Genomic DNA, 27,436 nt, shown 5'->3' on the forward strand with positions numbered 1-27,436 from the left:
TGGTAACTAAGGGACACCGTACAAACACCCAAAGGAATGATGTACTGGAGGAGGAAACAAACGGAGGCAGGGGGCTGAAAATAAAATAAAAGAGGCATGAATCCTTTACACCACTGTTGGGCTAAGCCACAACAGAAGGAAAAAAAACAACTTGGCAGCAAAGAATGGCTTTGCATGAACAGAAGCCTTCTTTTGTGTTTTTGAAGCATTGAGAGGTGGTATGGTAGCTGTGTATGTTTTGCTTATATTTATACAACGCTCTGGTTGTGCTTTCCTTCATTGTGCAGAAGCGCATACACACAGGTTCGCTACAGTTATTAACACACAGGAATTTGAAGTTTGAATAGACAAGTAAAAACTCTGTGCACACTTTATAAGGATACAGCTTAAAAAGAAGTCAGGATAAAGAAACTGATCAGGGGATTGAATGGGAATGAGCCTTTAACTGTTTTGGTTGTAGACTAATTGCCCTAGTCTAGCAAAAACACTATTTATGTAATGGCGTTTGGTCTCATTTTCTGCTTTTCTCCCTTATTGATCTCTGAACACTTGGGTTTTGAACTGTTGATTGGACAAATAAAACAATAAGAGGATGCCACATTGCACTCCACGATTAACACTTTATAATATAAATGATTTAGGAAATGAGCCATATAAATGGTCAATAGATGCATTGATAAGAAAATTAATCACTCGTCCCTAAAGCAATGGTTATCTAACTGTGGAGTGCAGAAGGCTCTTAGTGCATATGGTTTCATTTAACAGTTTTTTTTTTTTTTAAGTAAAATAAATTTTGCCTTTTAAAATACCCAAGGACTTTTTTGTGATTATAAAAAGCCTTTGTTTTGGTATGCATCTGGTGAAGGGGAACATAAAGAGTATTTATGAACATTTATTAGACCAAAAGAAGAAAAACATAAATTCTAGTATTATGTGATTACACGTTGACAGTCTGAGTCTCTTGTTGGACTAAACCATCTTCCATACGGATTTCATATTTTTTTTTATTTTGCTGGGTTTAGTTTGATCAGCCCATAGCTCTAAATTCTGCAAACACACACCCTGACAGCTGTCCTGAGTCTTATTGCAAGAGCTCTCATCATTGTTCAAATTCGCTCTCTTTGCACTACTATGGCCCTGGAGTTTGCATAACAATGGAGTGAGCAGAGCAAACTCTGGAAAAGCACATCATTTGGACACACAGAATTTCAGCCGTGTGGTCCTTGAAGCTTTTAGGTGGGTTTTTAATGATCTATTGATATTTGTAGATGAAAGCATTTCATTTAATCATCCAAAAAACTTTTTTTTGAATGAAATAGCACAGATTTTGTTGTCAAAAGTGTTAAACCTGGAGAAAAGGGTTTAAAGGCTTCAATATGCTGTGAATTTCGTGTTGCATTTCTTTTAAATCAGCCTGTCTCTCATAGGTATTTTAGTCTCTCGGGTCAGCAGCCCATCTTTTAAAATGAATATGCACAAGCTTTTACAATTTTTTATTTATTTTTTTTTTATTTTTTATTTTTTCATCAGAGACAGATACTCTTGAATAACCACCCGGTGTCTGCCTTCGTAAGTCAGCGACAGCACAAGAAAGCAATTATGTAGAGTGAAACCAGAAAATCAAGTCCAACCTGTGTTCGTTTCCCAGAGGAAATGTGGCAGATTGATGCCTGCGTCTTGGTTTCCAAAGGAGCTGACAGCGTGGGTGGACAAATTATTACAAACCAGTACTGAAAAAAGTGGAAGTGGAAGCTATCTAAGTTTAAAGTATTTTTTAAAATCCATAGCGAATTTTCCAACTTAAATTTGCCAAATAGATGGTCTGAGCAGTACTCCCAGTCCACACAAAAGAATCTTTCCTAATCAGTGCCATCATGCAAAGTAATTAACCTTTAATAAAGCCTTTGAGATTTGAACATAGCAGAACAATTTACAATTACTGATTTTAAATTATGGTTTCAACAAATTAAATTAATGCGCACATTTTCTCAACGATTAGGCCCACAACTATACCTCTGGGAAACATCATTTTTCTGCTTTTTCTCAAAGACTCTCCTTTACTTAACAAGTCAACATTTCTCTACTGGTTCTTCCTAAGATGAAGTTAAGTATTTCAATCAGTATGAATGTTTTTTTTTCTTTCTCTAATAAGCTAAACAGCACATTTTATACTTAAGGTACATCGAGCAGCAATATATTTTTTTATTGCTTTTAAATTCTTAATAGTGCAAACGTTAAGTAATGCTAATTGTACTGTTCTTTTTGCTTTTGCTGAACATATTCTCTCATTATTAAGATAATTAATTAAAAGTGTTTGGATATATTTGTGCAATGCTGAAAATACAATTTTGAAGTTCCAAAAATGGACCAACTTAACATCAGCATTTACCTCACTGAAAAACAATGCAGCATATTTAAATGTGTGTGCAAGTTGAGAAATCAGGTCTCAAATCTGCAGCAGTTTAAAAAATCAGACAAAATAAACATGCATTGTGAAAGGATCCTCTCATTGCTAATGAATGCAAAAATAAGCAAAAGGAAGAAAAAAAAATTATACACCACCTGCCAATCATCAAACAGCAGACAGACAAATTTAGCGACCAGCTAATAATGCAGGACTTGGCAGATTAAGAACCAGATATTTCCCTCAGGAGTTTTGCAGTCTGCAGCAGAGCTAAAAGTGCGTGTATGCTGGCCTGAAAAGCATCTCCAAATAAGTGATAATTCTGGTTTGGAACTGTTGGATGTGTAATTAGGCAGTTGTTTGCAAGGACTGTCTAAACAGACTTGCTAATAATATGTCATTATTGTATTTACAATTTCCTCTGCTGGCCCTGCTTGTCAAATTGAACTGATAAAAGTAGCTTGACCAAAGCTTTTCTGATGCAAGCAAACAAAAAAAAGAAAATGGTGTGAAAAGTGGGGGTGAGGGACGGTGTCTAATTTTACCAAGTGAATTTGCATTTTCTGTCTGCATCACCTACTGGGCTATCATAATAAGACTAGACATAATATTATGTTAATTTTATTGCTGGATAGACTTGATATTCTCTTCCCCTTGGTGGAAATTATATGATCATAAATTAATGTTGGTGAAATTACCAAATATCTTGCATCCTTAGTAAAAAGTGCCGAGGCTTCTTTAGTCACAATTATCAGCTCCAAGTTATCACGCAGAGACACGGTGGATGGAATCAAAGGAGGAAAAATTAACGGTAATTTACTAGCTGGTAAACATCTTTACATTCTGAAAATCAAAATGAACCCGTATGTTCACCAAGACCCCGGTAAACACACTGAGCTGAATATCATTGCAGGTATTAACGATGCCCTTCAGGATACGCTTTCATCTCTGGCCCAGTCATAAAAAGGCTTCCCCAGCATGGAGACGCTGAAAAATTAACGCAGTGTTAAATGCTCCCCTCTCTGCATCCTGATGGCTTTACCTGCAGGGAAAAACCAGTAGATATGTACTATCAACAGTAAAACATGGTGGTGGGTCCTTAATAGTATTGGCAGCCTTCCTTTGGGACTCATTACTTCTGACGATTACTCCGCACATTCCAGTAATGGCCGAGGTGTGGGAGGCAGTTTTGCAGGACCACAGTAGTTTGACCTCATGTTGCAGGAGTTTTTGTGTTTAAAGCAATTTCACTGTCTGGTTTCCCAAGGTAAACAGACTGAAGCCCTTTTTGTTAAATACCGAAAAGGTAATTTACACTTCCGCCAGACTTTTCAGGATGTCTAAATATTGCTATTACACTAATTTTGGATTTGTTTTTAACAGAAGGTGGTATTTATCATATATTGACGTGGTAAAGAAATAATATTATGTTTTTACAATGTAAATACATTGACAATGTCTTTGCAGGTCTCTGTGGTGTTTGAGTTTTATTTGTATTTGAATTTAACTAGTATTGCATTATTATCATTCTAAACAAATTGCATACAGCACTAATGTTTTTCAATATATTTTAACATTACTTAGATCTTGATCTTGGATGCAGTGATTTGAATTAGCTGCAGATTCCTTATCTTTGTTTTTGTTAAGGTTTAGGGTGCCCAGGACTATAACAGTAAAAGACATAAAACAGCGTTTGGAATAGATTTCCTGCCTCCTGTCCATGAGCGGTCATTAAATATTTATATAAGGACCAGAAGAGATGTCACAGTTTATGTGAGAGAGCAAGTGCTGTAAAACAGTATTTTGATAATTCAAAACAAACCTAAACGATTACAGACTTGATTTTAAAGTAGTTGGTACTAGAGATTAGGGTGGCTGGCATTATTAAAACCACGGTCTTTGTGTGTATTCCCAGGAGGATTGTTGCTTATACTCTTAAATTTAATCTGAGCCAGCGTTCCAAAAGCTACCATGTTCCATAACAGACGGATGATAAAATGGATAAAACAGACCAATTGTGCTGTACTCTGTTTAGCCTTCCTCTCAACTCCTGAAAGACTTATGCTCTCTTGCTTTCTTGCAGCCTGAATGAACTGCAGTGTTTAAAAAAAAAAAAATACACCTTCCTCTCCAATTGCTGTCCTACAGTTCTGTGTTTACTCTGATTTCATTCAAAGAGAAATGTTGTTGCTACAACCTGGTAATGCTTATATATGATGTGCTTACTGAACGGAAAAAGATATGATTTTTGAGTTTCTGTCATCCTTGGCACTGGTCATGGCAAATCAAGTTGGAAATGATCCTTTTTGCATTTCTACCCATGATATGTGTAAACAGTGAGACGTGATGTTATGTAAAAAAAAAAAAAAAACAGTCCAGCATCACCATTTCTCTTTACTACTTTTTAAGAAGCAAGACAAGGGATTTTGAATAGTTGCTAGAGTAGACGGATTAGAAGAGCATCATTAACAGAAACAGTAGACTTTTTTTCCCTGTGTTCTGGTGACACTATCAATAGATACTGGTTATCCCCATTGATACAGTGCTTTTCCAGGGAGCTCCCTGGAAAAGCAGGGGGACATCCCCATCTGTTTTTGCCATCGCAGTTTTATTTGGAAAAAATTACAGGAGCAAAATGCAGCAACGGGGAAGCAGAAACTTCACTTCTAAACACGTTGCTGCATCCCTTTTATCTCTGAAGGCTTATATTGACATTACATCAAACCCAACTTAAAAGTGTACCAGGTGCAAGTTGGAAAGCCAATGAGAATTGCGCAGGGACCGAATAATTTTTAGCCACACAGTGTATTTGTATGCCTTTTATTCCTTAGCAGGAACATGTTCATACATAGATGATGTTCAGTGCTAAATAGCTAAAATGGTTCCAAGGTGACGTTAAAAATTTTTTTTTTTTTTTTTTTTTTTTTTGTAATTCTTTCTCCTTTTGAATTTCATTGTGGTTCATGTCAGTCAATATTTTTAGTGATGTTAAAAAGTGTTTGTTGGTGTGCTGACATGCTTGAAGCTTCCATGTTAATCAGGGCTGTATGAGTAAAGGGTGAAATGAACACGCCTTGTGACTGGCTGTCACTTCTCTTTCTAGTGTTTATTTTCAGTAATTCACATTGAATTACTTGAGCTGAATAGAAATAAATGACAGGGATTTTTTGACTTACTTTGCTTAAAATACCCATTTAAAGTTTTATTTAACACTTGAGAATTACACAATGTTGATGTTGATTAATTTTTGCATCTAAAGCTAAAATAGTTACATACGGTAATCATTTAAATTACGTTACTTTCGTTCTTTGATGCTGTGTTCAACATATGATTATCTGCAACTTGTGGCGACATGCAACGCTCAAGTCATTCTTTTTAATCTGACGAATCTTCTAGTTCTTATTTGGAGATTTGCAGGGCCTCTATAGTCAGGATCTAAAGCGGCTTGATGCATGTCGGGCACCGAGGTGTCAAAACTGCATCGACACAGACCACACAGGGAAGGAAGCCCACGGGCCGACCACGCATGGGTAATGCGAAGCAGACCGGAGTTTAGAGTTCGGACAAACATTACGGTGAATCCGCTCCAGGAATGTGTGGAAACAAGAAGGATGGCTATATCAGTGCATGTGAGGCGAGCCATAAAGTTGTCATTGTGGCGAAACAGTCACTGCATGAAATTGTTTCTCATGCTGCTGAAAGAATTCATCTAACTCTAAATAGCTCCTAGAAGCTGTGTGAAAGCGTAGTGAGCACGGTTTGCAGACAGGAATGTCGGGAGAGGCCTAACAGCTTGTCTGAGTGATGTAAACTGGGTCTGAAGAACTGATTTGTTTTTGAGATAAAACAGCCTTATAAGTCTGACTTTCAGATAAACATTACACTACGTCTCATAATAAAGTGATGTAGGGGCTACACAAATAATGTGGATATTTGTCCGTGTTACTCAAAGTTCATCTCAGTTTTGTCTAATTTCTCTCCATCTGTTTAGTTTATTCGTGTAATTACGGAATGACTCCTGATAAAATCTAAACATTTTGTATAATTAGGTGTATGAGTAGGTTTAAAATGTTCTACTAAGCTCATCAATCATGTTAACAATTAGCGCATTTTTGTTTTCCATGCTGATGTTGTAAATTGCAAAACCTTTACCACCAAAATTTGATTATTCTATTTATTAAAATCATCGTCAGTTGTAAAGTCTTGCTTTAGTCAAGCAATTTCAATCGTTTTTAATGTTTTTTTTTTTTTTTACACAAAATGGTTCCACAATATTTTTGAAATACTCGGATCAGTTCCAATTGATCTAAAACATCAGTTTTACTTGCACAGGCTGTCCTGTTCTGACCATTCTTTAAGTGTAACAATGTCATTTTTTCCCTTTATGACTCCAATTAAGTCTATGAGGCTTTGATTAGATGATTTTCTAATGTCACAGTTGTCTCTAGGAAAGTTGATTACAAGCTTTTATGTGCGGATCTCCTGTGAAGTAGCCGTAATTACCATTGGAGTTATTCAACGTCATTATTTCACATAGGTAACATTTCTCACTTAGGAATCACAAGTTTTTTGCAGTTTGTCCATCTTTTAACTGAAATGCTTCTCCAGCACATCTCCATTGGAATTTTTTTTGTCACATCTTTATAAAAACAGACTGATACAAAATGTGTGGATTGTGCTCTTTTTTTGGAGTAAAACACGACCAACTTTAGGATAAACCAGCACTGGTTGATAGAAATGCCTCATTTAAAGGTTCAACAAGGTCAACATCTGGTTCATGTCCTATTGTTTTGAATGACAACAAAGTCTGATTTTGGTTTTCTACATTTTGGGTGGTGAGTCAGGAGAAGCCATTATTTTGTTCAAACTCAGTATTCTGAAACTGTGTTTAAAAAAAACAAACAAAAAAAACATATAAATTAGTGTTTTCCCCCTAATCAACTGTTGAAAGATGTTTCAGCTGTTTCAATGCTTTGCCTGAAGGGCTGCTTGGTTGCCAGCCTCAACTTGTTCCATGTATTGTTATCTAACCTGCAGGAAATTCTACAACTGGAATAAAAAGTGCTAAATGATGACATAAGCCTATTTTGAATGCACAAATTACTTTCTGGTTGCAGTTCCCATGAACTGCATGAGCTATGGGAATCAAATATCAGTTTTGAACCAGATAGAAAATATTGGGCAATAAATATGCAAATACCAAAAATAAGTTATCTGGTTAAGTTGAAAATATAGTTTCAGATAACAGTCAATTAAGTTTCTTTTTTTCTCTCTCTATTTTCACTGCTTGGAAAATGTGCATACAAAATAATCTGACAAATATTTAAAATGTTTTAGCAGAGCTGCACCAGCCAATCAGCCAGAAACTGAAACTTGGCAATCTGCATATCAATTGCTGAAAAGAATCAGAATTCTTGAACCATTGGCATCAAGACTAGAAACTTTGACTATCTTCAGTTGAGAAACACATCAATCAGGTAGTGTATTTGAGCTGAATGAAAATCTGACACAAATTACGGAGAAATGCCTGGGGTCTAAATAGATACAACTGTGTAATTCGTTCATTTTCTCTCCCATTTAAAACTGCCACCTCCGCCTTATTGTTGTTCTTTAAAAACCTTAATAACGGGGGTGAACCTTTACAGAAAGAGAAGCTTGATTGGTTCCTGTTTATGTTTTAGTTAACATAAAACTTCAGTATAATTCTGAACTTCGCCTCTGACTTCATTTTTCTCTCTTTTCAAACTAACACAATTCATTTTAAAATCTTTTCTGTGGTTTTACCCCTGTTAGTATTAATGATGACTTTTTATTACTGTTCTGCAGTATGATTCGTGTATTTGGGGGGGAAAAAAAGGCTATTGAGTTGTCTATCGAGAGACAATTTTCTATTTTTACAGGATTAGTGTGAGAAGGGAAATAATCAGAAATATTAAAGCAGTGCCTGGATCTTGCGTGTCAGTAACTTGTACCTGTTTTAGCAGCGGGAGCTTCCTCCCTTGCCCTCCCTTACAGCAGAAATAACACCTATAAAACCAGAGTTTATCCCATCCGTGGTGACGTCCCTGTGATAGCTTGCAAATAATGTGCCATTTCCTTTTGGAAGAAGGCGGGACTCCAAGGACTGTTCTGGCTCTAACCCCGGAGCTGAGATCACTTCGGCCCAGATGCAGCGTTTCTTTTGTCTTTGTTTGAACAAGTTGCCGTCAACTGTGGAAATTGTATCTGATTATTATGATCCATCTCTGGCACAATGGAAGCACATGAATGGAGTTGTGTAACGTTGGAGACTGATTAGACAGATTTCCCCCTGCCTGCATGTTGCTCATTAACATCACAGATGTTATGTATTAGCTTTATGCTCCCTCCTGATAAAACTAATCTAGTCTGAATGGGGCTTTAGAGTGTGTAAAAATCTAACATCACATCGGTGTGCTTAGTTTTTTTTTTTTTTCCCTTTACCTCCAGGAGGTGTTAACATCAACATATCACTCGCCGTAAATGTGCTGAAAGTGAACGGAGCTGTTGTGTGGCGTGTTTAGTGTGTTCAGGTGGAGCTGACATTGCCAAGCCAGTTATGGCCGCTTGTAAAAAAAAAAAAAAGAAAATGCTGTTTAACATCGGAGGGAGCCGGAGGTGAGAGGAGTGTGTGCGCACGTGTGGGCGTTTTTGTGGATAAATGCAGGGGAGTGTGAGAATGATGCATGGAGGAGGTGAGAAGTGAGGCTTTGAGAAAAATGTATGAAGAGATTGATTTGAAAAAAAGGAAACTTTTCTTCACTGTGTCAGTACCAGACTTCTCTGTGTTCCTCTTTGACGACCTTCCTGCTTAACCATCTGCTCTTAGGTCAGTCTATTAATTTCAGAGCCAAACAGAAAACATTCACTTACAGTCAAATGGTAAATAAAAGGTTAGCTTCTTTAATTGAGTATGCTGAGATTCGGATTTTCGAAGCTCAGTGAAGTTAGAATACCTTTGGAAATGAATTTTTCATTAATTAATTTCAAAAAGAAAAACTTGTTATATAGAACCTTTTGCACACAGAGTGATGCATTGCATTTATTTCTGATAATTATGTTTATCTAAATGATCAAACACTTAAAGTTGGGTTTATCTGAAAATTGTATTCTAATATCAATAAAATTTCATTCTAGTGAAACACACTGTCTATGAATACGCATTCAATACATGTTGGGGTTCCTTTTGTTTGAATTACTGCATCAGTATAGGACAATTTTCTGAATAAAATGCACAATTTTATTTCAGTGGAATATTTGGCCCAATGACTTACAGTTTATTCCCTTTCTCCTTGCAGCCTACTTAGGATCTGGTTAAGCAGTGGCATAGCAAGCAATACAACAGTTGTAGCTGATGTCCTGGTTAAGTCTGTGTTCAGCTCTTGAAGCAGTGGATTTGGTCTCAGTCCAAATCTGGTGAGTACACTCCCATAGTTTTAGAAGATCTTTGACTTCATAAGACGTTTTCATTCCACTTAATTTTCTATTGAACTTTTTGGCATGCAGCACTTTGTACACAGTCAGCTTCTGAAGGAATAACAATTTGTACCTTACCACTCATATGGAGGGTGTGAATAGCAAGTCAGAAATCTTAAGTATTCTGATTTTTGAGGGCTGCGTATTATCAAGAAAGCTTTAAATTCCACTGTTATTTTTTGAATATTGTGATGTCTATATAATTTTTTATTCTTCCCAGTTCTCCTCACTCTTCTTTTCCGTTTCCATAAGCAAAGTGACCCAAACCTCCTACTTCTTTATCAGGTGTCTGGTGTCGGCAAAGAAAAAAAAGAAGAAAAAAAAACAGCGAAAGTTTGTGTACATACCCAGATATTTAATAGTCAATAGAGTTTGAATGCGTGGGACTCGAAATGTTATAGTCTACCAAAAATTAATCAAGCTATGCAGCTGTTAAATTTGCACTTCAAAAATATAACTGCGCAATGATTCTAAATAAAATATGAGTTGAAATAAATTGCCTTTTTGACGACCATATAATTTATTGAAATGCACCTACACGTCTAATTTTGAATAATTAAATTTCCAGGTTTGTGAAATTGTCAGATTGGGCTGATTGGCAGAAAAATACCCAACAATTATGATAATGCATGAACTATTTAAATCAGTTATACAGCTAAGTGCCAAACATGCACTGTTTACAGTTTTCCCAGTCGCGAGTATTAATTATGATGGAGTAACAAGCACAAGCTGTCTCCTGTGAACCATTTCAAAGCTACATTTTCCTGAGAACCACATTCTGAAAACACACAATCCCCAAAACACCCCAATGAGCCGTGCAATATGCATGCACACTGGTGCGAAACATAATGTTCCGTTTCTGTTTTTGATGCTAGGAAATTACATATCGGTAACCTAGTAAAATTTGTTTGTTCAGGATATTGCTCTGCTTGTACAAAACAGGACTGCTCTTTAATCTATTTAGGACTTTCAGAAATCCCCGTTCTCCCCAGAGTGCAGCTCAGAATGAATAGGTGGCTCTCGCTGTTAATTTGGTAGATTTTGGTTTGGATTGATGGCGAAATCAGAACAGGTATGACACGGTGTGAACAGTTTTGTTTTTTTGTTTTTTTTTAATACATTGCATACACAGTTGATGAATCAGTGGTAATTATTGTCAGGAGGTAAATTTGCTGTTGCTGAGAGAGGTAGCAGTCATAACTGTAATTATTTTAGGCATGATTCATTATTTTGTTGACAGGTGTTTTTTTTTTGTTTTTTTTTTTAATGTTGTCACCCCAGGCACAAATTCTTTCTTTATTTTGCTGGACTCTAACCACCTGGTTGTGACTCCTGGGCCTTCTTTGTTCTCTTTACTTTACTTAATATATTTTGCCCAACCCGCTCTATTTTCACTATGTCCATTTGCCCGTTGGCACTCAATCTTATCTCCTGACTCAATCACTTGGCCAGGAGCCGCCGAACACACCAACCGTTGTGCTCTCTCAATAAAATAAAGAAGCCTTGCACCTTACAGAGAGCTTCTGTGTGGGCTTTGTGCGCTGTGATCAAGGACGTTTCACCTTAAAAGCGTATTTATTTTTTTCATATTTTTTCTTAGCAGTACCTCATTTTCAACTGAAGTCATTTATTCCAAGAAAAAAAAAGACAATAAATAAAAGCTTCAGGCTTGATGCACTAATAAAACATTTCATTTTGGTAGATTTTAATCAATGTATCAGTGAAAGGTATGGAAGTATCTTCAGTACATCTTAAATAAATTTGCGAAATTCTATTTAAAAATATAACTACCTCGCTAAATAAGTTGATAGGTTTGTCCTATTTTGTAAAATAAAAAAAAAATACAAATTGTGGCTTATTATTAAACCATAAACTCTACTGTTAATAGGCATTGATTTCTCAGAGTAAACAAGTTTAGCTTGCTATCAAGCATGGCTTTAGCACAAAAGTGTTAAAGCTAGGTACAACCTTTTTCAGTTTGTTTTAGTAAGGTGCCATGTAAACAGTTTCCATGACAGCTGTAGTTGTGATGGTCATTAGCAAAATGTGCGTAAAGGCTTACAAGTTCAGGTCGCTTGCAAGTTTTAGCTTACTGTTAGCGCTGTGGCTAATCTTGCTACAGATAGCTACAAGCTAAATTTCTTGCTTCAAAACAGAAACTTTCTCAGCACATGTCTTTTACTATGTAGATATATTAATTTCTTATATAATCACCTCAATTATGTAACAATTATATTGTTCTCTGATGGATGTCAGGCATTACCAGTGCCATTGACTGAACCAGCATGTTTAGTTAAACTCTAAACAAAAATTTGTTTATTTAATACTTACCAAAATGTATTTTCATAATGTCATTTTAAAGAACTTTTATTTAAATGCAGCATTGAAACTAAGTTGAACTTCTGTCAAAAAGATTGCAATAAAAGAAGGTGTTCTGTTGATTCTTTAGCTTCACATTTTAGGTAATGGCAACATGTCAGCAGGCTGTTGGGAAAACCACAAGTTTACTTATTTTAAAGGAGCTGTAGATGTATGTTTGCAAGATAGACTGCCTGCATCAAAAGGAACAATTTGGTACTTTTCTGGCCTAGTACATTCAGGTACTCCAAGGGGGAAATGCATCAGTAATACACTCTGTGAAGCAATTTTTGCTGCCCATCATTCTGGAAAGGGGTCATAAGTACGTTAACCAAACAATATGTAGCCAATCCTTGACAGTAAGAAAGATTATTCACAAGTAGATAACATTTATGACACCTGCCAGTCTTCCTAGAAATGGATGTCAGGAAGTTCATTCCAAGGTCAGACATGGGAGTGTTCAAAGAAATTATAAAAAGAATGTTTCTGAGTTTGTTAGATGTTAAGATTCTTTGTAGTCTTGGAGAGGTTGTTAAAACGGGCTCGTTTTATTTAAAAAAAGACGTGACAGAAAAGCTTACTAATTTACATCTGAACAAGTGAAAAAGACATGTGGAACAATGTCCTCCGGAAAGACTTAACCAAAACGGAGATGCTTGATAATGATCCACAGCAAGACGACTGGCAAACACAAGACCGAGCATATCAGTGCAAACACCTTTCACCAGCTGTCAAGCGTGGTGGAGGAGTGATGAACTTGTTTCACTGGACTGCTCCAGAACTGCATTAAATGAGATGATGGGTGAATTTTTCAGTACACAAAGGAAATTTAGAGACAAATGTGAGGCCATCTGTTTGACAGCTGAAGTGTAGCCAACACTGGAACAAGACAATGATTCCAAGCACAGCAGCAAGTCGGGAAGAGCGTCACTGTTAACCACAACAATTAAAGTATTGCAATGGTCCGAAGCCTTAAGTTAATGAGTGCTCACACAATAATGAACCGAAGAAACCGTGCAAAGAATAACTGCACAAAATTCCTTTATTAACAAAGGAATTAAGAGATTCATCAAAGAGGAAGACTGTTTTTGAAGTTATGGCTCATAAAGGTGGCTCTGAGAGGCCATAAAGTTTTTTTTTTTTTTCCACAATATGTAATAACAAGTGTGCTTGAAGGTTTTAAGTGGAATAGAAAAACTATTTCTTTCTGTTTTACAGTTTTCAGACATTAATTTCTCACAATGACCTAATTTCCAATCAATCTGCTCATTAGTTGAGAAAATTAAGAGGATTGAGTTCCAATTAGGAAGTCGTCAGCATGTTTTGTTGTTTCACCATGTGCAGCTGGGAACCCGTTTACAGCCAGTTAATCCTGATGGCAGTTTATCTTATCTTCGAACTGTTGATAAAGCACACTTGGCAGACTGTGCTGTGTGAAGGTGCAGCTCTGTTTCTGGATGTTGGTGGGGACTTGTCTTCATCACCGGTGGAGCCAAGGAAATGACATCATATCCCTGCAGGGGTTTAAAGCGCAGCTCTGACAGGACTGTCATGACAAAAGAGTTCCCCCGAAACATCATGGCGCACCGAGGACAGGAAGAAAATTTCCCTGAGGCTGTGTTTTCTTAGTTCCTGTAGTTCCTGTCTCTCGTTTCTAGTCCATCAACTGCATTCTGGCGTTTGAAACTCCCGTCTTGAATGTGTCTTCTCTGCTTCTGAATGTAGGGCATGGGGGTTGGAGGCAGAAAGTTCTCCAAATTAGTACTTATTCACTGAGTGGAAGACGCATCATTGTGTTGGTAAGATCCAGCACCACAGCTCTATTTCACTTGTAGATTTTCAGCCTACACTTGGACTTGCACATTAGTTTTTTTGTTCCAGTCTTACTTGATATGTATGTATGCGCTCTTTGACGCTCTCTTCTGGGCGTTGACAATTGAAAATAAATTAACATTCCTGGGCTTTATTTTTGTCTTCTCTAAGCCTGTTGAGAAAACTTGGAGGCAAACCCACAAGGTCAGGTCGTACTCACAGCCTGTCAATCCTCCTCAGTGACCCCACCGCCCCGTTTCTTTCTCCCCCTTCCATTCTTTGCCTCCTTTGCCAGTCGCCCCCCTCAACTCTCACAGCTATTTAGTCCCTTCCGTCTTCGAAACTCCCACACTCGCCTCTTTCTCCCCCATCTCTCTTTCAACGGACGCCTCTCCAGCTTGAGTGAGGCAGACGCAGGCTTTGTCAAAGGAGCCTCGCATTCATTCAGGCGGCTGCTGCAGCCAGCCCTGTATTTCATGTTAAGACATGTGGGCCGTCTCCTCTTGTCCATTTGTTTTAATTATCCTTTAATTGCTCGCTGTCCATTTTTAAATGCTTGTTTATTATTTCTATCAGGCTGATGTGAAAAATTTGCTGTGGACTGTGATTTTCTCCATTATCTTAACTGATGATTGATCTCTCTCCTTGGGTTTCAACTGTGTCGGCATGAGAGACAAAAGAAAACAGATGTCAGGAATGTTTGTGAATCATTTTTCATTTCATTGCTGGGGCTTTCGTCCTTTTCTCCAGACAGATAGACTGCTAATGGAAGGGAAACCTTGGGGGAATATGGTGTGTGTTTTTAAGGAAGGGGATCTTAATGCACAGATCAAAATGAATGTCCCTTATCTGTAGTCTGTTGGTGTGCATTGCAAGTGTGGACTCATGAAAAATAGTCACGCTGTACGTCACAGTGGGTGATATTTATAAATCTGCAATATCTGCATCTTTCTTTAAACTTTAATTCATTATGAACCTGACAGGCTTCAGTCACGTTTCAGCATCGGTTTTAGCATCGTCATAATGAGCGCGAGTGAATCTCAGAGAGAAATCACTGTTTAGATGCACCTACACTTGATTAGCTACTGTGTCTTCAAACATTTTAGATAATAGAGGAAGATTAGATGTAGGCCTGTAAATTATTACGTCATCCTGATTGACAGGAGATTTCTTAAGTAAAGATGTATCGCACAGCTCTAACTATAATTAAAACCTACCACCAGCTACCCATCAGCCAGCAATATTTGAAATTTGATTTGCATGAAGGAAGTCCTGTAATTGTGAAGTTTTTATTGAACACTGTTATGTGGGGAGCACTAATTGCAATTTTGTACATGTTTACTCGCTCTTCTCATTCAAATTGTACTCTCTGGATCTCAAATTGTAAAAACCCATATTGCATTAATGCATCAGATTTCTGATACATTATTCAAGAAAATATTGCATCCATGCAGTCCTTTGCAATTATGATTTTGCACATGCTAATATTTCAATGATGACTTAAGTTGAATTTCTGTGATTTATGCCTTTGAGTTCAGATGGCGGTTATAAACAAGATGCTTTCTGATGGTTTCAAAAGTGCTACTTTAATCATAGTGCAGAACATTTTTTCTGAATTAGTCATAATTGAAAGAGGCAGGTCAGACCTGAAATAAAACCAGAAGAAGAGAGATTGTGCATCTCTACAGATGATCATTATGCAGAAATGCTGGCCCTTTGTCAACCTCAGTTTCGAGGCTGTAGGGCGGCTCAGTGCAGACAATTTTTCTGTATCTTAAAGGGTTAACTGTGACTCATTTACCTTTTAAAATAATGTTCTGCTCGGAAGCATTGAGGCCCTCATCCACCAAATTACGTCAACTCCCTCCCCCCCCCGTTCCCTGATGTGAAATTATGATGCGTCTGTCAGCGCTCGTGTAAAGCATCTTCATGTTAATCGCCTAATCCGTTTATCTCAAGTCTGGACCGATTCAGTGCAGAAATCCCTCCAAACAAAACAGTTTTTTTTTCTTTAGGAAAGATGAACATGGCAGTGTCCTCCACCAGCTTAAGGGAGAGAGGGGAAATGTTACTCAGCAGGGCGACAGCTGATCAGGAGAAAGAACCCTGGGGTGAAGAGGGCAAGACTTCATCTTCAAGACTGGGCAGGATCTCATCCCCTGGTGTCTGGAGGGGCTTTGGAGGGGGTTCAGTAGGTCCAGCAGACCAGAAGGGCAGGGGCACGCCCCTTGACCAGCAGTCCCCAACAGTCTCCAGTCCTCTCCTGTCGGCGACTATTATGGTTATGCCACAGTCTAAAACCTCATATTTGGAGGATTATTAAGTGGCTGCAGAAGTCCGGCTCGTCTCTGGAGAGTAGTTGCTCTCTTCAGTGTTGAACCTGTAGAAGCTGTGTTGGTAAACTGAGGACTGCGAGCTGCATCAGCAGACACGGACTCAGACTTCCCATACAGGAGAGCGAGCCTGCTCCTCTGTGTTCTTATCTGATCTGCTTCGGCGCCACTGCCAGATAAACAACTGCAAGAAAAATAAAAGCACAATTCCCATAAACCCACCTAAGATTGGCTGATAAATTTTAAGTTGGCCGCATGCGTGTCTCCTTGGCTCAGAGTTTGCAGCTCAATAGCTCGGTCAGGGTGACCTCAAGTAAAAATAAATATTTTCAAGCTTCGACAGGCTGCTTGGAGAACCGGCGAGCTTTTATTCCACCCCTACCGGGTTCTGGTCACGTATTTAAAATGCCCAATATTTGCTTGAATAATGCCTGAGTATGCTAATGTGAAAGCTCTCCCATGTTTCGTGGGGTTTTTATGTTACCAAAAATATCTTGGGTGTATTAGCGAGGCCCAGAGAGTGATCAGCGCTGACTGCTCTGCTGCTCATATTTTGGGTTCATTATAAAATAATCACGGCAGTTGAAAGGTGGCTCAGAGGGAGCAACATTCAGCAACAGGGAACATTCACTCTCTTCTACATGAAGACAAGTAGCAAGTGACCTATGTGTGGGATTGGGTGGATGTATTATTTATAGTTTGTAACCAACTTTATTTCAAATTATGAATCAGACTTTTCTTAAAGACATAAGAATGTCTCTGATTTTTTTTTTTTTTTCAGTTTTCTGTGAGTGGCTATTATTTATGCTAGGAGCAGAGGTAATGTGACACTATAATGCAAGGTTTAAGAATTAAAATAAATAAATAAATTTAAAAGTTTAAACTGGCTTTAATAGTAATATTAGCAGGTAGCACAGTCACTCAATTACAACGTCCACACCAAAGTGTGTTCTCAGCACACAGTGGTGTGGTGTTCAAAACGGTGCATTCACTAATTAGAATCAGATAGGATTTTTAGGTTTCCATCTGATCCGGGGTCGATCAAGCAGAAAATGTGTCTGTTTCGATTCACTGCCCAACTTCTCGGTGCATCTCTACTATTACTGCATAGAGAATCGCAAACACACCAAACTAAATACGTTTTTTTTTTTCTTTTCCTTTTTGCTCTAATGGAGTTTTGTAGCATGATTCCAGACCAGGATATGCATTAACTATTGCCAACTATGTATTTGTTCAAGCACTCATATGAATAAGCATGTTTGTGTGTGTGTGTGTGTGTGTGTGCGTGTGAGTGTGTGGCCTTTCACATGTGACACACAACACATCCTACCCCGGTGTTTGACTTTGGTAAGCAGCTTATCTGTCTTGTGTGTTAGTCTGTCTCTGGCTCTAACCTTTCGCTTCTTGTGCAGACAAAGGACCGTTTTTGCCGGCCCTTGATAAGGCAGGAAACAAAAGTAGCTCTCAAAGCCGCCTCGTCTGTAATGGCGTCCTGTATTAACGTGTTGCCAGAGCGACATGCTTTTCTCCTGCGGTGATCTGGCTGTAAATGTAGAAGGTTAAGCACAGAGACGTAGGAGAAAAATGCAAAGTAAACAGTTGGTTGTAATGGTACAGTGCTGAATAAGTGCTCAAGTGTGTTATGTGCTTTGCTGTTATGTTGGCACCCTTATAAACATGTGGTGAGAAAAAACAAGTCCGATTTGGAAGAACTTGAACTCTAAACATGTCCTCGTTTGATCAAACCTCCTTTTGAACGTTGGTATTCATGATGTTCAGATATTTGGTGTTATTCTTTTCAAACGCCAACCCGCTGATGAATTCTCGAATCTTTCACATGTTGAATTGCCGACACTATAATCACACTAATGTTAACCATTCAATCACGAAATTCTTACACAGTTTTTTTTCCCTCTCTCTTCTTGTTTACTTCTAGACAAAAAGATGCTCAGCAATACTTCTCCGAGACCTACCGATCGCTGAGGTTTTACCGGCTCTCCGTCCTCTGACTGCGACACTTTGAAACGCTGTTATCAGCCCATCAGTCATCCGGATCGTTTACTAACTGCGACACGATGGCCTCTGCACTGTGGAGGTGTCCAGTGCTGCGCTGCCTCCTGCTCCTTTTTCTGTGCTTTCACTGCACACAAGGTACGTTCTCAGAAGGTGGAATTAATGCCATTTCAGGCAACCTTTGGAAAAGCATCTTAGTATTCAACACATTATGAACGTGTGGAATGTATTAGTGAAAATTGTTGTAAGCCGTTTTTGAGAAGTGAAGAGCAGGCAGATAGGTTGCCAAGGTCTTCTTTGAGTTTAACCTTGAAGTTTTAAAATGTTATTCTAGACCAGGCACAAAGTGGGATGAAAATCACATGGTCTGATAACCTTGAATAAAAATGCCATACTTTCACAGTAATTACCCCAAGACCATAAAGCTGGAATATGTAATGCTGTGTAATTGCTTTTATTTAAAACAGAAAAGCAACAAAACTGTTTTTTTTTTTATTGAATACTATAGCATATTAATTATTACAGTTTAGTACCATCTAGTCATTGTTTGATTTTGATAAATATTCTCAGGCAGAAATTTAGCTTTAAAGAAAACACAAAACAAGCTAGTTTACAACAACCTATTTTGCAGAGTATTATATGATTTTGTTATTCTGCTCTTAATACCAGTGGTGGTTTCTGCAACCGCCCATGTAACCCAATCAATGTTTTAGAAACAGTTATGGTATTTATAACTTAAGCAGGTGAAAGTGGTTATTGTATATATTTATTTTTTTTTATGTTAATACATATATAGCTATGGCATTTTAAGGTTAGCATATCTGCCTGGAGCAGAATGTATGTCTCGAAATCTCTGACTAATTTATTTACTGTCCAATAAACAACAATAACTTTTGAAACAGTTGTTAAAGTCACCTTTATAGTTTTTTTTTTTTAATTAAATACCACAACATATGGTGCTGACATTTTAGGTCCATATCACATTAATAAATAGTGTTGCTCCTTTAGTTCCCAAAACATGGCTTTCTGTTTTTCCGACACTGGTTAATTTCCAAGTGGTCACATTTGTTTTTATTGTAATCAGGGGAAAACTGCTGAAGCCTTCTTTCAGCCACCTGACCAGCTGTGGGCAGCAATAATAGGGGGAGAGGTAACACTGCCAGAAAAAAATCCCACTTTGACAATTTTTGAAAATGATCTGAAACCACAGGATTGGCACGATGGAAGATTTGTTCAGTTTTAAACTTTGGTATAGCTTCGTAACAGAACTGCCTAGATATTTTCTGGCTTCTTATAAATTAAAAAGAAAAAAAAGTATTTTCTGTAGCAGAGGCACTTGAAACTACCGTCATCGTTCTCTGCCCGTAAAGTCTGAAAAATGACACCCTTTCTGCTCCACAAGATTCATTATAGATTATGAGAGTGTACTTTGATGAACCAGATTCTCAAAGAACTTATGCATTTTTCATTCTCACCTTGATAAAATTGATCTGAGGCACCCTGCGAACATGGAACCCTCAAAAGTCGTACACAAGAGCAAGGGACTTGTTATAAACCCCAAATGAATCCTTAAAACTGCTTTTTTTCCCCTCTTTTCTGCTTTTTATTTCAGCTTCTTCTCCCTTCCTTTGCTTTTGATTAACACATTTGGCTGTATTTACAAGTGTTGTGACAAAACACACCCATCATTCATACGCCCGTCACCACGGCTGATGGTTGGTGTGTCTGAATTAATGATGATCGTTTCCGTCTTTCCCTTTTCAGACCCTTTTGTACGGTGAGACAAAGTAACCTGAAATCACATAGTTGCGTGCCAAGCATTTATTACAGATAGATGTTGAAGAAGTTTTTTGTTAGGGGACTCGTTTTCAATTTGGGATTTGCATTATTTCTCCCTCTTGCTGTTCTGTGATAGATTTCTTTTCCAGTTCCATTTTAGATCTGGCTCTGGTAGACAATTTGTTAACGATGGCAGCCTGCTACAGAGGACCTTATTCCAGCTGTCTCTCTAGTAGTAATGCAGCTTTTTTGTTTTGTTAGATTAGATAAAATAGGAGAAGGGCTTGCTGAGGTTCTTGAAGAATAGACCCCTGATTTGGCCTGGCTTGGAAACCGAGTTGAATAGTCTTGTTGAATTTCTTTAAGAGGAACGCTGCTTTGGTATGCAGAAAGGGCAGGTTTTGGGTTTCAAGTTGATGTGAAGGCTCTCAGGCCCAAGAATGCATATTTGCCAATCCGTCAATAAAGGAGTGTGTGTGTGCGTGTGTGTGTGTATGAATGAATGAGTGTGTGAGTCCATCTGAAAACAATATCCAATTCTATCCACATGCCACTCACCTTCAGCCCGTCCAGCCCTGAGGGCCTGCATCCTGCCGCTTATGATCTATGTTTCCATCAGCGTCCCTGCAATGCAAACTCCACCTGATAATTACCTCCTGTCCCTCACCAGGAGAGGGTATAATCAGGTTATGATTTTCACCCCAAACACTCCAGCCGTACTTTGAAATACTCACTGACATACCTGGGGGGGAAAAAAAAAAAAAAAAAAAAAAGAGTTTTCTCTCTACGTTTACTTTCTTTTCTGGTGGTGAGAAGGAACAGCAGTTTATCATCAGTTTTGATAAACTACGAATGAAATGCAAAAAAAAACAAAATTAAACTAAGTAGTTGAGATTTATGACTGGAGACTAAAATGTCTTTATGCTTTTTGAAATCAATTAATTTGTTTACTTCAAGAAAACAAATTAATTGATTTCAAAAATCATAAAGTTGTTTTTTTTTTCTTCTCTCTTGAATTTCAGAAACGCGAGAAAAAAAGGGGGACAAAAGGAAGTTTGGACAGTCTGGTAGATCACTGGTAACTTGTTGACGGCTTATAACAGATTTTTGTTACCAGCCAACTTTTTTTTTTTTTCATTTTTTTCTTTCTCCAGTTTTTACTCAGTCTTCCTTTTGAGCCAAAATAGATGCATGTTTTTTTTTGTTTTTTTTTAGGTCTGCCTACAGACAGACTCTTTGGTTGTGCAGAGTGAGTGGGCTTCAGAATTCATCCTGTACCCGTATAGCTCCACTGTGGAATATGGCTTTTTAAAAATATTTATACTATTTTGGAAAGACATCCATGTTAAGTAGAGGTGCACACATAAGTCATGTTTTGCACAGAAAGTAGCTGTGGTCTAGGCAGAAAATAAACCCATCAAAAGAACTGGTGCAGCAAAATAAACCATCTTTTTTTAAGATGATGCTCTTAAGTTAGAAGTCTATGTACGACAAGGCAAAAGTATCTAACAATAAAAAGGCCATCCGGTTTGAGCAGGGCAGTGTAACAAAATAGAAAAAAATATGTCTTGTTTTAATTAGGATTACTTTACTTACATTTAAAAAAAAAAAAAAAATTCCATTACTAGTTAAAGCAGACTTTTATTTAGTGTTTGGTGGTGACTGGTGGTGTGTTTATTTGACGGTATGCCAATCTACGAATTAGTAGATTGGCATACCAGATTCCTGATATGAGAGATGTAGAATAAAAACAAATATGGCTTGCCATAAGCATGCTGTTATATGAATATTGCTGTATTGGCTCAATAATGCCTCAGCAGTGTTATTGTAAACCTGAAACAAACTTTAAAAGTGAGTCCTTCAACTTCTGAAAGTCATTGTCGCCAAGTGTTCCTGCATTAGTTTGGCGCGGAGTTCTTTGGTCTGTAGTTTAAAATTCAAATTTTTTGTCGTGGCAGTTAATGTTGAAGAAAAAGTGTTTGTCCCTTACAAATTTCTACTGGTTTTGCTTCTCTGTCACACATGGAGTATCCAGTTATTGTTTTTGTTTTTTTTTTACCTTAAACTCAAGCCTTCTTCAGTTGTACAGCAGGACAATGATCCAAAGAACTAAGAAGTCCACCTTTGAATGGTTTAAAAAAAATATTTTAGAGATGGCACAATCAGATGGTAAGTTTAGGCAGAAGTTACTTTTTCTTACTATAGGCTGTACACGTACCCTAAAACCTCTAGTATTATTTTTTTTTTAATACTGTTTTTAGAAAACCTGATGTTTTTTTTTAATTTTTATTATTGCATTAAGGTCTGGTGAAACATTATCAGTGCCCGTCACTTCCACACAAGCCGACTCCATGATTTATGCCCTGTTGTGGCTAACGATGCTTTTGACAAATCCTGCTGACTTTTGTCTTCAAACATTTTATTTTCCTCCTGTCACTCCACATGACTTCTTTGCAAAATAAATCAGCCTTGTGAGAATATTCATCTGTAAATCTTTAGTAATGAAGTTTATGATCGGGATGAAAGAATGCTTTTCGTCTTCTGTTTTTATTTGTTTTGAGGCTGTGTTTGTGCAGCTGTTGCTTGTATCTTGCTGCTCAATCTAGACGTTCCAGTAGGTCTTCAGCAGTCAAACAAGGATTTGAATTTCATTGTCTGGCATATTTTTTCTTTTCTTTTTTTTTTTTTAACATCTCAACTCCACACCTCCACTGCTCCTGTTAACCACCGTCCCTTAATTAGATCTCAGAGCAAGGAAATGGCTACCTGAGCACGACTTCACTATCATCTACTGCTTTATGGGCATCAATTATTTTAATTATCAGAGTGCTGGGCAGCTGCTTAGAGGAGCCTATGGGTGCTGATTGCTGGGACAAGGTTTGAGGAGGACAGAAATAAACCTCAGAATTTTTCCTCACCTGGGGTTTAATAATTATGAGTGGGAACATGCATTTGCACTAACGAGCTTATTAAGTTTTGAGAAATTGTTAAATTAACTGAAAGCTGACCTTTTTAATGAAAACACAAATACACAAATGATTCTTGAAAAATAACTTTACTTTTTTTTTCCCAACAGATTTTTTTCTAGTTTGGGATATTTCTCATCAATTTGCAGTATATTTCAAATTAGGTTTTGCATACGTCTTTGTTATTTATTCTCGGCACATCAAATCTAATACTCGAACTGCTACTTCTTCATATATTTATACTAACAGTGTGTCGTATGAATATTTTACACATTAGGATACTCAGAACTCGGGATCTGCAGCTCTTTTAGCATTGCAGATCTTCACAACAAGCTTCAACTCATTGTTTGGATGCACAGTCAATGGTTCCGTAATATTGTTTTCTCTGCAGCAAGCAGGGAGCCAACAAGCAGAGCAGTAGAGATGCATGTACCTTATACTTCAGTACAGTTAGTGGCTGTGTTGCACACGTACTGGGGAACTGAGCAGCAAAACAAGCCAGTATAGCCCCACAGAAATCTACACAGAACCTAAAAAAAACAAAACTTAGTGGATTTATACGCTTCAGGTGAGAAGGGAAGGAAACATGAACTTTAAAATAGTAAAAAACAAATTAGGATCTTATGTGGGTGGGATGGAAATCATAATCCTGTCCTTTTATGGAAGATTAAGAAGAGAAAACTACTGTGTGGGAGGTAATTACTCCAGATAAATAGATGAAATTGCAATGACTGATGGAATTATTTGTGACTGATTTCATTAAAAAGCTATTTAAATGCAATTTTAATTAAACCTTGTTGTTTCTGATCTCTTCATATGCAACCACATTTGGCTACATGCGACCACAAATTTCAATGCATTTCTATTGGACCTATAGGCTCACACAAAGTACTGCATAATTTTGAGTGAATACACAATTTCTTAAGATCTTTTATCATAAAAAATCTCAAAAGGACAACTATATGTTTGTATCCATGCCCCATTACATCAATACCCCTAGAAAAATCCAGTCCAACGTCTTGCCTTCAGAAGTCACATATTTAGCAAATAGTCTGTGTGAACTATAATCAGAGAAACAACCAAGAGGCTATTGGTATCTCTGAAGGGACTGGACACCAACCAGCTAGAAGACACATGAACAGGAAGGTGCACTGGTCAGATGAGACCATAACTGAAGAGAAACAGCTGCTTTTCACTCTGAACACACCATCCCCATGGTAAAACATGGCAGTGGCAGCATTATGTTGTGGGATGCTTTGCATCATTCACAGGAAAACTGCTCAAATTTAATCAGCTTGCTCGATGCATATGCAAGAGTAGAATGAAGAGGCTTAGACCAAAGCATAATTGTATGTTGAAACGGCGCAGTCAAAGTTCAGCACTAAATCTAATTGATAATCTGACTGAATTATTCAAATCCTAATAAAATACATTAAAGTTTGGAATAGAAACTTAACAAAAGAGTAGGAATACTTTTTGCAAGGCATCATATGCCTTGTTCCTTTGCCTGCCTGATTTGTAGTCCTTTCCCCTCACTTCCTCGTAGCATTTTATAACCAGTCTATAAAACGATGCTTCTACCCAGAGGGAAGTAGGTCATGCAGGTATTGGAAACTGTTGTATATCTCTCAGACCGCTACGGTGCTCCTGTCTAAAGATATTAAAGATGACGACCTGATTCAAAGGGAGCAGCCACAAAGGGGGAGCAAGTGTAGAGCGGTTTATCTGCAGCGGCTGAACACGAGCTGCTATCTGAGTCATTAAAGGAAAGAAAGACGAGTTTGGGAGGGGCTGTGTCATAAAATGTCAACACTTGTCTGTGTTTTATTACAAAATGGTCTAAATTGAGCTTCTTTCACAAAGCTACACAAAGGTCTGCTGCAAAAAATTAAGTGGCTTGTGTTTGATAGGTGTTGTACATCTATAGAAATGAGGATTAAAGTTAAGGAGCGTTTGCCAAGGTCTTGAGAAGTTGTTCCAGCACAAATAAAGTGTAGGGAAAAGACTTTCAGCTGTATTTTTTATTTTTTTTTTTGAATAATAAACTATGTAGAAAAAAAAAAAACATGCACAAAAAAAAAATGAGGCACTTTATTTCCGAGGAGCTGTTTCGCAACATCAATCCTGCCACTTGTGAGCCCCTGCCGCTCTGGAAAACACACTGTACGCCTCTCGCTGAGGAGTTTTTTGTTGATAGCGAGAGACCCCTCTGCTGAACACACCAGTATGCTTGTGTTTCTCCCCCAAAAGGTCGCGAAGGTTAACGCCACGTCTCGGCACAACATTTGTGTCAAGCGGTGCCATACATTGTGCTGACGGAGGGCCCTCCCTCGTGCCACCCTGGTATTTCCAGTCTTGGGCTTGACGGAGCTGAGGGGGGAGGCCATTGTGCTCCAACTTCTCTCTGGCCCCGGGCCATACACAACCAGTCTGTCATCCATTGATATGCTTGGCTTGCCGTTTTATGATTCATATTGAATGCTGCGGGTCCATGGTAGGGCGATCATGAATTATCTGCTAAACCGTGGGAGATTCACAGATGACTGGTCAATCTGTGTGGTGAGAACAAGCGTAGAGGAAGGGAAAAAATGTGATATATCAGTGCTTCATTGAAATTCTGCCCAACTGGAAGTAGTTCAAGAAGTAAGGGCAGGGGTTCATCATCTGGACTGGATGGACTTTCCTGCTGCTTGGAAAGACACGTGGAGATGGAGAAATGGTCTCATTATTTGTTTTTCTAAAAAAAAATTTCATCTAATAACTGATAGAGTTTAGTGTCATGCACAAGATTTCATAACACTCACACCACAAACTTAAATGCATTTACATATTTAGTAGCGTTTTAATGTGATACAGCAGCAAAAAAGTAGAGCATAAGGAAAAATACATTTTTGTCATGTTACATTGATAAACTTCGTTGTATTTTATTAGGTTTATGTGTGATAAACCAGGAGATAGGTAGTGCATAATTACCCAGTGGAAGGAAAAAAAAAAAAGAACCTGAATTTCTACTTTTTTACATTTTGAATCTGTTAAGCGTGGTCTGTATTTGGAATCATCCCCTTTTTCTTTATTACCCTACATAAAACCCAAATAAGAAAATGGAATTATATGAGTAACCTAACCTGAGTATAAAGACAGCTGCACTCTGAAATACTGTAAGGTTTGTAAGAGGACATTTGTGAACAAACGGTATGATGAAGACCAAAGAACGCTGCAGAGATGCCATTGAACATGAACAGACTAGAGCAATCAATCAAGAAGAGCAGTAATCAGAAAAGCAAGCAAGACACTCATTGCATCTCTATAGGAGCTGCAGAAATACACATCTCGCATGACACAATCTAAGAAAAGGAAAATTTGTCATGATTTGTGGGTGTTTGGGTTTTTGACTTATGGTTTTTATTATAGGTTATTTATGTTCAATAGTTTTTGCAATATTTGCTTTTCCTGGGAGGTCTGTTTCCAGTTTTCTCCAGTGTTTTCTTCTCTGGATAGTTTTCCTAGGTTATTCCCGTTGGTGTGTCAGATTATTCCCTTTCTGTTTTATTTGGGTTAGTCCTATCACATTCTGTTCAGTTACTTATATTTCTTGCCAGTCAGGTTCAGTCAGACCAAATGCCTAGTTTCATAGTTTATCCTGAAGCCTGGATTGTTTTTTCCCTTTTTCCTTTTACATTACCAAAACACATGGTGTCATAGTGTTTTGGTTTTCTTTTTATTTATCATCCTCATTAGTTTCATTAGTGCTATTTAGGTTTGCTGTCACTGTCTAGAAGGTGTTGCTATGTTTCCTTATGTTTAGTTTCTTAGTGTTACACGTCTTGTGTATTTGTATTCATTATCTTAGATTCCTGTCGGGCTGTTTTATCCTTTTGGTTCCAATTCCCATTTTGTCTCATTTCAGTTTCCATGTCCCTGTAATTAAGCCCATTGAACTCACCTGTGTTGCCCCATCTTATGTCATTCTACTGTTTCTCTCGCTATTCAAGTTCCTGGATTTTCTTTGTTCATCGCTGGATTCTCTGTTCTGTTTGACTCTTTTCAGCTTAGTTCAGTTCAGTCTTTTTAGCTAAACTCTTTTTAGTTTTAATTATTTTTTTTGTGCTATGCCACACTTCAAGAGTCGTTTGTGCATTGGCTTTCCAACAAACTTTCCCTCATTCTTTGCATGTGGGAATGAGATCTACATGCAGACAAGATCTACCACACCAGACAAGACCCAAGGTGTAGGTTGTGCAAGGAGGCCTCTGAGACAGTCCAGCACATAACAGCAG

The 27,436-nt window shown here is 37.8% G+C and overlaps 1 protein-coding gene across 13 annotated transcripts in view; it reads left to right on the forward strand.

Annotated features, from left to right (window-relative positions):
• The window catches only part of adgrl2b.1 (adhesion G protein-coupled receptor L2b, tandem duplicate 1), a 144,834-nt gene that overhangs the window by 13,305 nt on the left and 104,093 nt on the right, over positions 1-27,436 (forward strand). For 12 of the 13 annotated variants that reach the window (XM_015045631.1, XM_015045640.1, XM_015045637.1 and 9 more), the window contains exon 2: positions 18,338-18,552. In XM_015045631.1, the coding sequence (XP_014901117.1) occupies positions 18,477-18,552 (76 nt within the window). In that variant the 5' untranslated portion in view covers positions 18,338-18,476. Of the gene's footprint in view, positions 1-9,720; positions 9,839-18,337; positions 18,553-27,436 lie in introns of all 13 variants that reach the window. The other variant, XM_015045630.1, reaches the window with a different exon arrangement.

This window comes from Poecilia latipinna, unplaced genomic scaffold (genome assembly GCF_001443285.1).
Source record: "Poecilia latipinna isolate Pla-1442-1.1 unplaced genomic scaffold, P_latipinna-1.0 Scaffold736, whole genome shotgun sequence".
In the NCBI taxonomy this organism is placed as follows: domain Eukaryota; kingdom Metazoa; phylum Chordata; class Actinopteri; order Cyprinodontiformes; family Poeciliidae; genus Poecilia; species Poecilia latipinna.